Source organism: Lipotes vexillifer, unplaced genomic scaffold, assembly GCF_000442215.2.
Source record: "Lipotes vexillifer unplaced genomic scaffold, Lipotes_vexillifer_v1.1 scaffold484, whole genome shotgun sequence".
NCBI lineage: Eukaryota > Metazoa > Chordata > Mammalia > Artiodactyla > Lipotidae > Lipotes > Lipotes vexillifer.
The window spans coordinates 2,162,892-2,178,609 of NW_006786458.1; the positions used below are offsets into that span (position 1 = coordinate 2,162,892).

At 42.6% G+C, this 15,718-nt stretch overlaps 1 protein-coding gene across 1 annotated transcript in view; it reads left to right on the forward strand.

Moving 5' to 3' along the window:
• The window catches only part of DOCK5 (dedicator of cytokinesis 5), a 214,772-nt gene that overhangs the window by 191,230 nt on the left and 7,824 nt on the right, over positions 1 to 15,718 (forward strand). Inside the window, exons 42-48 of the mRNA XM_007458822.1 lie at positions 1,751 to 1,832; positions 2,947 to 3,031; positions 3,695 to 3,781; positions 5,793 to 5,969; positions 9,850 to 9,933; positions 10,590 to 10,727; positions 12,883 to 13,049. Coding sequence (XP_007458884.1) covers positions 1,751 to 1,832; positions 2,947 to 3,031; positions 3,695 to 3,781; positions 5,793 to 5,969; positions 9,850 to 9,933; positions 10,590 to 10,727; positions 12,883 to 13,049 — 820 coding nt within the window. The remainder of the gene's footprint in view (positions 1 to 1,750; positions 1,833 to 2,946; positions 3,032 to 3,694; positions 3,782 to 5,792; positions 5,970 to 9,849; positions 9,934 to 10,589; positions 10,728 to 12,882; positions 13,050 to 15,718) is intronic.

Below are 15,718 nucleotides of genomic sequence, written 5' to 3' on the forward strand. Positions count from 1 at the left end.
TGTCACTTTGGGCAACTTACTTAATTTCTCTGTGCCTCCGTTTTCTCACCTGTAAAGTGGGGATGATGATCATTCTTCCCCTTGGAGTTCTTGCAAAGATTGAGTATCTGTAAAATACTAGGAACAGGGCTTCCCTGGTGGCGCAGTGCTTGAGAGTCCGCCTGCCGATGCAGGAGACGCGGGTTCGTGCCCCGTTTCGGGAAGATCCCACATGCCGCGGAGCGGCTGGGCCCGTGAGCCATGGCCACTGAGCCTGCGCGTCCGGAGCCTGTGCTCCGCAAATGGGAGAGGCCACAACAGTGAGAGGCCCGCATAACGCAAGAAAAAAAAAAAAAAAAAAAAAACAACTAGGAACAGTGCCTGGTAAATACATAATAAAAGTTCAGTATGTATTAATTATTATCGAATGGTCAGTAGCTATAGAAAGATACACAGCAATGATAGATCAGTAGGCAGACCTGCCTTTCAGAGGAGTGTAGTGGCCTCTTAACACAGTGGATGCTTGGAAAAGAAAGGTTTTCTGGGAAAAATTGTTTCAGTTATAGGGGTTCAGTAAATGCTTGTGGGGCCTCCTTGGGATGGGAATGAAAAGAGGTCTTCAAGAATTGGAAGTAGAAACAGGAGTCCCAGAGTCACGTCTGCATAGCCAATTTACCTTCGCAAGTTGCTTAGTTTCTCCACACCTTGGTTTTCTCATCTATAAAGTGTGAGGGGAGCTCTGTTTCTCCCAAATATCTAATAGCATTTCTGTGAAGATCAAATTAAAAAGATCATTTATGTGAAAACGTTTTGTAAGCTATAATAGCTTAAGGCATAGCACAGTGGTTCTCAGATTTTATTATACTTAAGAATCACCATGGAGAGATTCTAATTCAGCAGCTGTGAATTCTAATTCTGCATTTTGAGTAAATCTCCAGGTGATTCTGCTTCCAGTGGATGGCATTCTTCACGTTGGGAAATACTGGGAGTGAATGTTACGTCTAGACCCAGTGCCTTAAATTCTAGTTTCAATGCTATAGATTTGGAAGCATTGTTGGTAAAGGCAAAAAAAAGTCATGCCTAAGATCAGATCATTAAGTGAGAGAGGGAGAGCTTCCCCCTGAGCTGCGTTTGACGTCTGGCTTCATTTATCAGTTGTGTGATCTGGGCTTTCTCAGACCCTCAGATTCTTCATCTGTAAAGGGGATTAATAACATCCACCTGGAAATTGTTGTGTTTATTGGAGATAACATATTCAAAGCACCTATTACAGTACCTGGCTCTGGTACTTGGTAAACAAATGGTATCCAAAGATGACAAGAAATTCCTATTGCCCGGGATAACATATTCAAAGCACCTATTACAGTGCCTAGCTCTGGTACTTGGTAAACAAATGGTATCCAGAGATAACAAGAAATTCCTATTGCACGGGCTCTGGAATCTGGCTGATTCAGAGGGATGCTTGTCCAAAAGAAATGACTTAAGACAATTTCTAGTCACCTGTTTTCCTGAAATTTCATGAATGTCTGTTTCCCTAAGACAAGGTTGTTTGCCACGTGTCTGACCAAAAAATGTCCCAGGATTATGACTTAATAAGGCATTTTGGCAATATCTGAGGGAAGCCCGTTTTCAATGCGGTCCTGGCATTTGGTTCAAAGGAATGATCGGTTTGGGGTACCATTTCCATCGGTAAAGCAGGAGGAACAGGTGGTCCTTTTTGCTGTGACAGCTTAGTGGCCCAGCCCTTTTCCTTCCTTAACGAACTCCTCAGACATGCAGTGTTTCACCGTAAAGCCAGTGATGAGCCTGCCGCCCAGCTACAAAGATAAACCAGTTCCAGAGCAGATCTTAAAGTAAGTGGGATTTTTTGTTTTTTAAACCATGTGTCTCACACACTTCTTTATATAGAAGTCTATGAAAATTCATTAGAGTTTGGAAGACCTCCTGTTGTCTTTGTCCGTTTGGTCTGCTGTAACAGAAGATCATAGACTGGGTGGCTTATAAACAACAGAAATTTATTTCTCACATTTTTGGAGGCTGGGAAGTCCAAGATCAAGGCACTGGCATATTCAGTGTCTGGTGAGGGCCTTCTTCCTGGTTTGTAGGTGGTCATCTTCTCACTGTGTCCTCACATGGTGGGAGGGGTGAGGGAATTCTGTGAGGTCTTTTTTTTAATAAGGGCACTAACCACGTTCATGAGGGCTCCACCATCATGAGCTAATCACCACCCAAAAGCCCACCTCCTAACACCATCACATTGGGGATTAGGATTTCAATATATGGATTTGGCGGGACAAATATTCAGACCATAACAACTGTCCCTTCCATTTCCAGTATAAGATGAGAGCTTGGTAACTCAAGGGATTTGGAGATTTCTTTTTTTTTTAAGCAGAGGGAAGGAAATTGAGAATTTCACCCTTAGGTTTCAGATCCCCTAGTTCTTTATTCCACTCAGAAGGATTCACTGGCCAGTAGCGACTGACCTCACCTTGCCTTCAATCAGTGAGTTCCCCTATGATTGAATTCCTTCTCCTGAGAAGCTAAAATGCTACTAGGATTGATAGAACTGTTAGAAAACTATGCAAATGAGATCACAAACATGGACATAAATCCATATGCCTTTCAAACTTGTGAGCTGTGAGATAGATTCATCAATAATAAAACTAAGATGTGCAATAAAATCAAATTCCAGGGACTTCCCTGCCAGTCCAGTGGTTAAGACTTCATGTTCCCACTGCAGGGGGGCACGGGTTCAATCCCTGGTTGGGGAACTAAGATCCTGCGTGCCACGTGGCATGGCCAAAAAAGTTTAAAAAAATCAAATTCTGCATCATCTCCAGCCTTCATTGTGGAGACTGTCAGTTTTGAGGTAGTTTAGTGGATAAGACTCAGTTCGTGTAAGATGTGTCTCTGGAGCAGTGCTTGTTGTAAGAAAGAAATGAAAGCATATGGCTGTGTCTTTCCCAGCTACTACAGAGCCAATGAGGTACAGCAGTTCAGATATTCTCGGCCGTTCCGGAAAGGAGAAAAGGATCCCGACAATGAGTTTGCTGTGAGTCCACCACGTTGATCCTCTAAAACAAGATGAAATGGACATCCGAAATGGAAGCCTTCCATTCAACCAGCATCTACAGCAGAAATGATGGCAGCCCTGGAGATAGAGTTTCTGTGTGCTTATTACCTAGTCAGCAGACTGTTGTCTCAGTGGAAAACTCTAGACTAGTGATCCAGGAACTGGGCTCCACTCCTGGGCCCGCCACCACCATGACCTTGATTGGAGCATGTCACACCTCTCTAGACCTCAAATTTCCCATCAAAAAGGGCGAGGGAGCCCCAATAGATAATTCCTTTCTGCTTTAAACACTTAGAATCCTTACAGTCTGGGAGAAAGTATGGCCCATTCACTAAGGAGGCATTGAAAATAAAATCTCTAGATAACCAACAAGGACCTACTGTACAGCACAGGGAACTCTGCTCAATATTCTGTAATAACCTAAATGAGAAAAGAATTTGGAAAAGAATGGATACATGTATATGTTTAACTGAATCACTTTGCTGTACACCTGAAACTAACAATCAACTATGCTCTGATATGAAATAATTTTAATTTTTATTTATTTAAAAAAATTTAAAAAAGAGAATCTCATAAACCTGGGAGTTTTGCTGTTTTGCCCTGGAACTGACCAACATTTCCTACTTTCCTTCCTTCCACCAGACCATGTGGATTGAAAGGACCACGTATACGACTGCCTATACCTTCCCTGGGATTCTCAAGTGGTTTGAAGTCAAACAGATTTCAACAGTAAGTCATCTGAAAGTGGAACTCAGAAAACTCTTTCTGTCTCCAAACAGAATGAGATCCTTTGTTAAATTCCCCCTCCAGTTCTCACTAGCTCCTCTGGCCCACTTTATTTTCCAAAAGAGAAATGAAAGACATGCTTGTAGAATAGAACTCCTTTGTCAAACTGATGTTACAACACCAACCCTAAAGATTACTCCCAGTGAATGGCTCTTTTATGACCCAATGGGTGTTGTCTCCTCAAGGATCCTGCCTGTGCCCAAAAACATTTTTGGAATTCCTCCTTTGAGTTTCCTATGGGTCACATTCTTCTCTCTGAGAACACTTCCTCTTATTTTCAGCTAGTCACATCACCATTCATCCTAGGCTCTTCCATCTTCATCACTCCCCAAAGCTGTTTGTTTTACCTCTTTAATATTTATTAAATCTGTTTTAGTTTTCTTCCCCCAGCCCTCCTGCTGAGGTACCCTGTTTCTAGTCCCTGATTCATCTCTGGTTGATGCCATTGAAAAAGCCTTCTGATTGGCCTCCCTGCGCTGGCTTCTTAGGTCCATTTTCCTCTCTGCCTCAGAGTGTGAATTCCATAGTGAAAACCTGGCTGTATCATTCTCACGCTTAAAACCTTGCTGTGGCTCCCCAATGCCTAGACTAGAAAGCCCATGCTCCTAGCACATGTGTACAGGGTCTGTGTGACTAAGCTCTGCCACTTCATCTTCTGTGGAATCTACTGGAACTAAATTGCTCATTCCATGCTATGTCAACCCTCTCTGACATTAGGTCATTTTCTCTGCCCAGCATGCCCTCTGACCACTTCTCAACCTAACTCCCATTGAGATTTAGTTTAGGTCCAGGAAGCCATCTCTGAAACCCTGGGTTAGCTGCCCTTTCTCTGTGCCCTGTCACAACCTTGGCTTATTTCTATAAGAGTTACCTACCATGCTTACATATCTTGAAACCTCCCCACCCTGACCCTGTGAAAACCGTATGCTCCTTCCAGCCATGAAGTATATCTTAATCACTTTTGTAACAATGGTGCATAGCAGAGTACTTGCCTAAAATAAGTAATCAAGAAATACGTCTTGAACAGATCTGAAGTTTGATGTGTTCCATACCACTAGTGATAAATTATTATTCTTCAAGTATGAATATGATTTTGGACAGAGGCTTTTGGAATCCAGTCTGGAGTAGGAGATCATGCTGGTTGATCAGGGTAAAATGAAGGACACAATTTTTCTTGAATCTGGTTTGGAAGACATTTCCACAGGAGGAGCTCTCTCTGAATCTGCATTGCATCTCATTTCATTCACATCCAAAATCCAGCTTGAATATTCTAATACATCCTATTATTTCTTACTTCCATAAACCGTAGAACCCATACTAAGCAGACTTAATATATGGTCTGAACGTGTGACTTCCAACATCACTTACCTTTTCTCACAGAAGGAGCATCACACCTCTTACCAGTGAACGTTTTTGGTGTGCAGAGGTGTCTTGGGTCAGATATATTGCTCCTCTATTGTCATTGATCTTCTCAAAAATCTGTAAGGAAGATTTGCCTAAGAAAAAATCATTATTACAGCTCCAATTTTATCTTCTCAAAATTTCCATAGACACTTTGCTCCAAGAAATAATCATTACCATAGATCCAATCTTTAAATCATCCTTGTACTTTCTGAGATTTTAAATTGCTTATTTAGCAGCTTACCAACACCATTTCAAATAAATGCGCTATCCTTATTAATAAACATGACCCCGGGACTTGCCTGTCAGTCCAGTGGTTAGGACTCCACGCTTCCACTGCAGGGGGCACAGGTTCTATCCCTGGTCGGGGAACGAAGATCCCGCGTGCCGCTTGGTGCGGCCAAAAAGAAAAAAAAACATGACTTTGACAAGCAAAACATCACTCCTGCATAGCTTGGTGGGAATTGTATGCCTTTGGAGGGGAAGACCTAGGCTTTTTCCAGTCTTGGCTGTGGAGCTCAGCGTCTCTCCTCTGCCGTGCTCTCTGTCACAGGAAGAAATCAGTCCTCTGGAGAATGCCATTGAAACCATGGAGCTCACCAATGAGAAGATCAGCAACTGTGTCCAGCAGCACGCCTGGGACCGGTCCCTCTCCGTGCATCCCCTCTCCATGCTGCTCAGTGGCATCGTGGACCCGGCTGTCATGGGGGGCTACTCCAACTATGAGAAGGTGGGCTGTGTCCCGGGAACCCCACGGGGCCACCAGGTCTGGCGTGTCTCTCCTGCCTTTTCCAGTGGCAGCTGGTGAATTCGTTTCTTACAACTTCTCTGAGAGATTTTCATTCTCCCCTCTTTGTGAGTGGGCAAATGAAATTAATGACAGGCTTCTCCCTGATCTCATACCTGCTAGACACCATCAGCCACCCAGCCAGGGTTAGGCCACTGTCTGGTAGAGTCACCGAAAGATCAGTCTGATAGACCTCTGGTTGATTCACCAGCTGTGAATTCCCTTCCCACTCCCTCTCTCCCCTGGAAGGTAGAAAGCATACAAGTGGACCCCAGACCTGAGGATGCCCTGGAAGGGGAGCAGCATCTGTGGGAAACACAGAGCCACGCTCTATTTGGAACCCTGACATGGTGTGCCATTGGTTGTATGGACAAACGCTGGCCCTGGCTCTACAATTAAATTAATTCAGCTAAGTGTCGTATCTGTTACTCTGGAAAAACATGAATGGAATGCTCATCACATGGGACTCCATTGCATAGGGTTTGGATGTAGCATCACTTAAAGTGGAGGTAATGCATTCGGTAGAATTTGGTTACATATAATCAACAGAAGCAGGATTTTTAATTGCTAGGTATGTTTTCAGTGGCTAAATAATTTGGGGGTCCTCTTCTTGAGTATAAATGAATAAGTTACACCCCTGTTGAGTAACATGGAGAGTGAGTGGGAAGAAAAGGAGATGGATGGGAAAGATGAGAAAGGTTAACTGGGCTGATTCTCTTATTTCCATTCGTACACAATGTCCTGGGAAGAGCAGGGGCTTCGGAATCAGTCACTCTTATGACCCAGTTCTGGCTTCCCATTGGCCACTGTGTGCTCTTGGGGGAGATACTTAATCTCTCTGAACTCCAGTTTTCATATTTGAAAAAAGTAAGGAAAATACATAACTGACAGGAATGACGTGGGGCTTAAGGGAGACCTCCTGTATATGAGGAACATCATACGACCCCTGCCATGTAGTGGTGGCTTGATCAGGGTCAGTTTTCTTCCTGTCTACTTGGAACAGAATGTGTGATTTGAGTGTTCTTTTTTATTTTTTTTTGGCATGAGGCATCTTAGTTCCCCAACCAGGGATCGAACCCGCGCCCCCTGCCTTGGAAGCACGGAGTCTCAACCACTGGACCACCAGGGATGTCCCAGTTTGAGTGTTGTTGATGAGTGGGGCTTACCAGCGCTACAGTGATCTTCTTTCTTCTGTCGTCTCTTCAACCTCTCAACCTTTTTTAGTCTTCTTAGTCTCAGCAGCTGGGAAAGCACCAGAGGAACTCTGGTTTGCCCATGTTAGATTTCAGTAGTAATTTCTAGTGTTATCATGGAATTCAATACTAAGGCCAGAGTACAATACTTTTTTAATGCTGTGATGATTTCAGTGTGTGTTTTTTCCTATAAGCTATCTGGTACTAATTTTGATGTGTCTTTCCAAGTATTCATTTTTTTTTCAGAATGCTCCTAAACTCTGATTTATATATGCCAATATCTGTGACTATTATATAATTTTTTTTTTTTTTTTTTTTGGGGTCCGCGAGCCTCTCACTGTTGTGGCCTCTCCCATTGCGGAGCGCAGGCTTCGGACGCGCAGGCTCAGCAGCCATGGCTCACGGGCCCAGCCGCTCCGCAGCATGTGGGATCTTCCCGGACCGGGGGACCAACCCGCGTCCCCTGCATCGGCAGGTGGACTCTCAACCACTGCGCCACCAGGGAAGCCCCTATTATATAATTTTATATGAAGTTTTTTCCAGTGTGACCATCTTCTAATTAAAATGAAAAAAAAAAAACCAGAAGGAAAGGAAGGATATATAAACATTTATTTCAGCAACTTTTAAAAACTTAGTTTTTACTTTTAATTAATATGTATGACTTTGTACATTTCTAAACATAAGAAAAAGGTAAACTCGTTGATCACCTTGAACTATTGCAATCAGGTGGGGAATCCATCATTACCTACTTGATACAGGCGACCTATTTTAAGGCAGCTCTTTAATCAGTGCCTGAGTGATCGGAACACAGGAGGTGTGTGCGGTAATTCATCAGCCCTTTCTGTTCTGAGGCAGGACTCTGCTAGAAAAACTAATTTCAGGGGACTCTGCTCTGATGTTCCCTGACTCATCTGATGCTTTGGAAATTTCAGTGCGTTTTATCAGAGGTCAAAAAATTGTTTTAACTTTCAAATTTAAACTGCGTGTATTTTGAAAGGAAAAGGTGGCTGAAGATTTAAGCAAATCCTATGTTTCCATTTATATTGACAGTCCCTGTAAATATGAATCTGCCAGAATGAGCTGCTCTGTAAATGTGCTGTCCTGTTTCCTTTCTGTGATGCATGGATTCCATATATTTATATTCTCTGTTGTACTCGTTTTCTAGGGCTGCCATAACAAAGTACCACAAACAGCGTGGCTTAAAACAATAGGAATTGATTGTCTCACAGTTCTGGGGTCCAGTAGTCTGAAATCAAGGTGTCAGCAGTGTTGATTCCCTCTGAGGCCTCTGAGGAAGAGTCTGCTCCCTGCCTCTCTCCTGGCTTCTGTGGGTTGCTGGCAACCTTTGGTATCCCTTGCCTTGTAGATGACTGTCTTCTCCTTGGCTTTTCACATGGTGTTCTCTGTGTACATGTGTCTGTCTCCTCATATCCCCTTTTTGCAAGGACACCGGTAAGATTGGATTAGGGGTCCATCCTACTCTCATGTGACCTCATCTTAACTAATTCCCTCTGCAGTAAGTCTGTGTCCATCGAAGGTCACATTCTGAGTTCCCAGGGCTTAGGACTTCAACCTATGAATTTGGCGGGGGCTGGGTGGGGGGACACAGTTTAACCTATAACATCTTCCCACAAAGTAAAGAGTTTGCACATATTCTGTTTTCCACACAGAATGGGCTGATCCCTTTTATAACTGTATCCTGTAGTTTCAGGAACTCTTGGGTTTCATGTAATGGGGTGGTTTTCCTACTAGTGAAACAAAAGAGTGAAGGGGAACTTTGAAGGCTGGTCTTCAAAAGCACTCTCAGAAATGATGGTTATGGTACAGGGAGAAAATAGATAACTCCCGTTTTGAACTCTGTTGGAGCTCAAATGTTCACTACAGACTTTAGTTTTTCTTTCCTAATGAATTCTGTCTTTAAAATGGTCTCCTATGGAACACCTGTATTTATAGTTTGAGTTTTATGTCCCTATTATAGGACCTTTCCACGAATGTTTATTGATGTTATGGGTTACATGGTCTTGACCTAGCATAATAAATGCAACCTGCATTTAATATTTTCAAAAGACTTCCACATCTATAGCATTTCTCATGTTGTCCTCAAAATAGCCTTTTGGATAGGTGATTAGTAAGAAAGTGCCAATATGAATCTTCAGGAATTGTGATACAGCCTATAAAATGCTGGGCAGGAAAGCGCTCAACCACATCTTCAGCCTGTTAATTTTTTGCTCTTTCCTTTGTAAGATCTAGGCACTTACTCTAATGAATAACCTTTTGATATTGCCATTTGGCCTTTTCTTAGCTCTTTGGGGAAGTTATTTAATGAATGACATTCTGCTCTGCTGCTGCTGATTTGATTTGTGTGTGTGTAGCAGTTGAGAATGTACTCTTGCTAGGAATTGCATGATTCCAGGAAGACTACACAATAACTCTTTCCTTTTTGAATCGTCCACTCCGGTGGTTTAAGGGCTTCCCAGGAAAGGAACGAATGTTTACTTAATCATTCCTGATTCATCAGACAGAACAGAAGACGTGTTTCACCCTTCTAGGCTTCCCTCCCCTTCCTCTTAGGGTCAGATACACAGATAGGAATGTGTTCTAATCAATACTTGCCAATGCTTTGCTTTTAGGCTTTTTTTACAGAAAAGTACTTGCAGGAGCATCCTGAAGACCAGGAGAAGATCGAGCTGCTAAAGCGACTAATAGCCTTGCAGGTATGTCCAGGGGAGGTGTGGCTGGACAGCTCTCCACGCTCTGTGGGCAGCCACCACACACAACACCAAGATATTCGCTAGGGCATCCATCTCCAAGCGCACGTTTAGGGTTACTTTTTTTTTTTTTAACCCTTGGAATCACAACCTATCTATTTATTTGGTGAAGCAACATAGGAAGAACATTCCATTAGACCGCACAGTGTTGAGAGGGGTCTTCTTAGAGGGGAGATTAAAGTCCCCAGATTGGTTTGCTGGCTTGTGTTTCCAGATGAGAGATGTTGGCCTCAGTTTCTCTCTCTCTCTCTCTCTCACTACTTCTGTGAACAGTGGGAGGAAACGCAGCCATACAGCTCAGTCCAAGGTGAAACGTATCAGTTACTCCTGCATAGAAAGGCCCCCAGGCTCACGGGGATTTGCCTTGCCTGTCAGCCCTTCCCCTGGCTCCTTGTATCCCCAGTGTGCAGATTCCTCTGCGTCTTTGACCCAAGAGCATCCAGTTCCCAGGCTTTACACTGAGAAGCTGTATTTTCATTTGAAACGTGCTGTGTCTACCGGTTTACCTGTCCATCCCCACCTTCCATCTTTCCCCAGCATCCAAATCTGAACTATCCCTCTTGCTAAACAATATCCTATTCCTTTCATGCCCTCCTTCCCAGATGCCTCTGCTGACAGAGGGGATCCGCATCCATGGGGAGAAGCTGACGGAGCAGCTGAAGCCACTGCACGACCGGTTGTCTTCTTGCTTCCGGGAGCTCAAGGAGAAAGTGGAAAAGCTCTATGGGGTTATAACACTGGTAGGCTTTGTCTCAACAGCCTATGAGCTTTTTCTAGTCTCTTCTACCGTTTATGATATTGATCTGTTTCTCAGATGCCAAATGAGTCAAAGTAGCCTAGGAATGGCATGCAAACCCTGAGGCAGTTCGGAGAAGGCATGGTCCGCTCTTGATATCCTTCAACTGTTGTTGTGCTGGACAGCGGCTCTTAAACTTGAATGACCGTCAGAACCACCTGGAAGGCTCGTGAAAACAGATTGCTGGGCCACATCCTTAGGGTTTCTGATTCACTTGGTCTAGGATGGGGCCCAAGATTTGCATTTCTAACATGCCACCAGGTAGTGCTGCGGGGCTAGGCACCGCACTGTGAAAACCACACTACTAGAAATTGGGGTTTCCTAATCCCAGACACTGGTTATTCCTGTCCTGTCTAGCCCAACTCCTACAGTTTTTCCTAATCTTTATTTTTTATTTTGGTGAAATGTTCCTACTCATCACACCTTCGAAGGGGACAGAGAATTGTGAATTACATTTGACAATGCATGTAGCTGATGTCATGATTTTTTTGGACAGTTGTAACATTTCTCACAGCTACAGTTTTCTTTTTTTCCTCCCAAGAAGTTGGGTGGAGCGATACATGAGTCAGCCTTTTTCTCTCCCACAGTTGATGGTATGCTTGGTTCCAGCTTCATTTAGTCGCTCTTTTCACTGTTGTGGCCTCTCCCGTTGCGGAGCACAGGCTCCGGACGCGCAGGCTCAGCGGCCATGGCTCACGGGCACAGCCGCTCCACGGCATGTGGGATCTTCCCGGACCGGGGAACGAACCCGTGTCCCCTGCATCGGCAGGCGGACTCCCAACCCCTGCACCACCAGGAAAGCCCTAGCCGCTCTTTTTAACATGAGTTCATCCTGCTCTCTTCAAATGTTGTATTCTTGAACCCCAGATTTTCAAAAATCCTCTTTCTTCCAAATCAAGGCTCTGCATTTCTTTTCATGTATTCCTGTCCCCTATTCCCGTACCTCCATCTCTGCTACATTGTTCTCCCTAGTATCTTTTTGATCATCTCTCCCAGTCACCCAAGTGTTCAGTCATGCCTTCCCACGAATTTACCTCCTAACCTGTTGCCAGTTAAGAGTTTTCTTTTAGGAACATTTGTCTTTTACACAAGTTCCTAGATGGCAAAGTCTTGGCTTTCACCCAATGAGTTTAGTTTTTATTAGACCCAGGCCAATATTAACATTTGAATTTGATATGGTGACCTACTGGAGACATTTCTTATGAGAGTATATCCGTATTCCTTTATTTCCTAAGATTCACCAGGATAAGCATCAGGTGTCCAGTTTCAATCTAAAACTTTTCTATTAGGCCAGTATTCCGTTTTTTAAATGGCCCGTAGAGTCTAAGCTGGAGAAGCAGACATAGGGGTTTGCTATTTTATTGATGAGTAATGAACATCTTGGTTTCCCTCTCTCATGAGGCTGGCAGAAAGTTAGGGTGAATTTTTCTCTAGTTTTAGAAACAAGGTAGGCTTAACCGAAGTTGCGTTTATAACTAAGAATGTAAGAGGGGTGGGGGAGGGATGGACAGGGAGGGTGGAGAAGGGGTGGATTGGGGGACACGGATGGATTGGGAGTTTGGGATTAGCAGATGTAAACTAGTATATATAGGATGGATAAACAACAAGGTCCTACTGTATAGCACAGGGAGCTATATTCAATATCCTGTGATAAACCATTATGGAAAAGAATATGAAAAGGAAAAAATATATATATATTTAACTGAATCACTTTGCTGTACAGCAGAAACTAAAACAGCATTGTAAATCAACTATACTTAAACAAATTTTTAAAAAATGGAGAGTTGCTTAATATACAGAAAATGAACTCACAACCTAGATGCTTAAATGTCAGGATGTTGTGATATGCAGTTACAAAATATCTCGTATGTCATATTATAATAAACAAAATAATATGTCAATAAAATCTTTCAAACTACAAAAAAAGAATGCAAGTATTTGCAATATTTAACAACCGACGCAACACAGGCACCAACCCATCAGAATGGGGTGCCAGCCCCAATACAGGTGGGCACTCACCACAGACCACCAGGCGCTGCGCCAGTTCCTAAGGGCTGAATTCCAGGCCAGCTAACCATGAGGGGTCATGTCTCCTTTAGCCGCCCAACTTGACGGAGAGGAGGCAAAACCGCACAGGGTCTATGGTGCTCCCCTACATCATGTCGTCCACACTGCGGAGATTGTCCATCACCTCGGTGACGTCCTCTGTGATCTCCAGCTCTTCTAACTCATCTGATAATGCTCCTTCCAGACCAGGATCTGATGGGTAAGGCTTCCATCTTTAATTGCCAGGATGGGTGACGTTACTCCTTCCTAATGTTTGCCTTTGGTCCCCAAAGTGACACTTGGTCAGTGTGGATGCATGATCTTCGTAAGGGAAATAATTCACAGTACCTGGGTTATTAGTTTTTGGGTCTTTCTCGTCATCTTCATCCTGAAGAATATCATTATTTATGTGATAGTAGCAACAGTTATGAAAAATGGAAAAAAAAAATCACCCATAATGCTATCACACCCTATGACCCAGCCAATCATATCCTATTTTCTTTGTTTCAGAATAGTTTGTAGTTATTGCTTGACTTTTTTTGTTTCAATTTTTAAAAATAATTTTTAAGTTTATTTTATGAGTAGGCAGTGTAATCACATATGAAATTTCAAAGGTACAAAAGGACATATCATGAGAGGCCTCCTGTCAGTCCCCGACTCCCAGCTCATCAGTACCACTCTCCAGAGGCCAGCGATGTTAGCGTTCAGTTTCATGTCCGTGGTGCCTTTCCAGCGGCTCTTTTTCGGTACAGAAGCAGTTCCTAAATATATATCCTTCGTCACACGTTTTTTATTTATAAACGGCAGCATATAATACTCTTTGCCTTGCTTTTTAAAAAATTAATTAGTTTATTTATTTATTTTTGGCTGCGTTGGCGAGCGGGAGGTACTCTTCGTTGCAGCGCACGGGCTTCTCATTGTGGTGGCTTCTCTTGTTGCAGAGCACGGGCTCTGGGCGTGCGGGCTTCAGTAGTTGTGGCACTTGGGCTCAGTAGTTGTGGCTCACGTGTTCTAGAGCGCAGGCTCAGTAGTTGTGGCACACAGGCTTAGTTGCTCCACGGCATGTGGGATCTTCCCTGACCGGGCCTCGAACCCGTGTCCCCTGCATTGGCAGGCGGATTTTTAACCACTGCGCCACCAGGGAAGTCCTGCCTTGGTTTTTTCACTGACTAGATCTTGAAAACCATTCCATTTCAAAACTGCGAGAGCCTCCTCTTTCCTTTGAGTTGCAGACATCTCATGATTTCCCTACCCATGATACACTCCATCATTGTCTATTGATGGACATTTGGTTGATTTCAGCCTTTTACTATCACAGTAGTGATAGCAATGAGTAACCTTAAAAATATATTATTTTGTTAATATTCAAGTATATCAATATGAGAAAAAGTCCAGAAGTGAAATTGCTCTGTCAAACGTATATAGCTGCAGTTTTCAAAATTATTCCTAAACTGACTTTCATAGAGATTATACCCATTTACAGTCCCATCAGCAACACACAGGGGTGCCTGTTCACCCACATCTTGTCACCAAATTGTGTATTATCAGGCCTTTTAATTTTTACCAATCTGATAGGTGGAAAATATTTTCTTGGCCTAGGGCTTTTGTTTGGTTGCATATTGGTTTTCTTTCATCCCTCTTGTTTTGTTTGAGGTTGAGCATCTTTTCATTTGTTTAGTAGCTTGTATGTATTTTATTTTCTGTGAACTGTGGTCAGATATTTTGTGTACATTTTTCTGTTGGATATTGACCCTTTGTGATATGAGTTGAAATATTTCCAATTTTTCCTTTGTCTTCTGACTTTGCTTCTAATTTTTTATTTAGTTATACTGATTTTTTTATGCAGTCAAATAAGTTAATATTTGATTTTGTGGCTTCTGGATTTTATATCATAAAGGCCTTCCTCACTTTAAGACTACAAAAAGCCTAATTTTAGGTTTTCACTATTTATAATAAAATCTGTGATTCTTTGCAATTTGTTTTAGTATAAAGTATAAGGTATAGAGCCAATTTTTTTTCCCTACTTGGCTACCCAGTTCTCCCTATAACATTTAGTGAGCAAACCATCTTTTCTCTACTGATTTGAAATGTCAGCCTTATAAAAAAATCAAATTCCAATACGTTCTTTAGTCTGTTTGTAGACTTGTTCCCCATTTCTTAGATCTACCTGTGTGGTTCATGCACTTGTTCTAATGCAGTTTTAATTACTTTAGATTTTAAAGGTTTTAAAATTTCTAGTAATTTTTTTTCAGAATTGGTCTGGCAAGTTTTACATAGCTCATTTTCATATTAACTTGTCTGGAATCCTGTTGTTTTTATTGGGATATGTTAAATTTATGGACTGAATTTAGAGCTTTTTGATGTTGAGCCTTCTTGCCAGAAACATGGAGTGCCTTTCCATATGTTCAATTTTAAAATATTTTAAAGGAGTGAATTCATAATTGTGTTCAAGTGGAAAAGCATGGCATGTACCATTTTGTGACCTATTGCTTAATTTTATATACATGATGAGTATTTAGCATCACTGTGTGTTTTAATGTTGAATATGAGTTAAGTCAGTTGACTTAACACTTATTTATAATTTTGTAATTCCATATTATAATAATCATATCACAAAAGTAACCTGTCCAAATGGCCTTCTACCTGGAAATCAAATACTTATTTATGTATTTATGTATTTATTTATTGGCTGCATTGGGTCTTCACTGCTGCATGCAGGCTTTCTCTAGTTGCAGCGAGTGGGGGCTACTCTTTGTTGAGGTGTGAGGGCTTCTCGTTGCGGTGGCTTCTCTTGTTATGGAGCATGGACTCTAGGCACACGAGCTTCAGTAGTTGTGTCATGCGGGCTCAGTAGTTGTGGCTCATGGGCTCTAGAGCACAGGTTCAGCA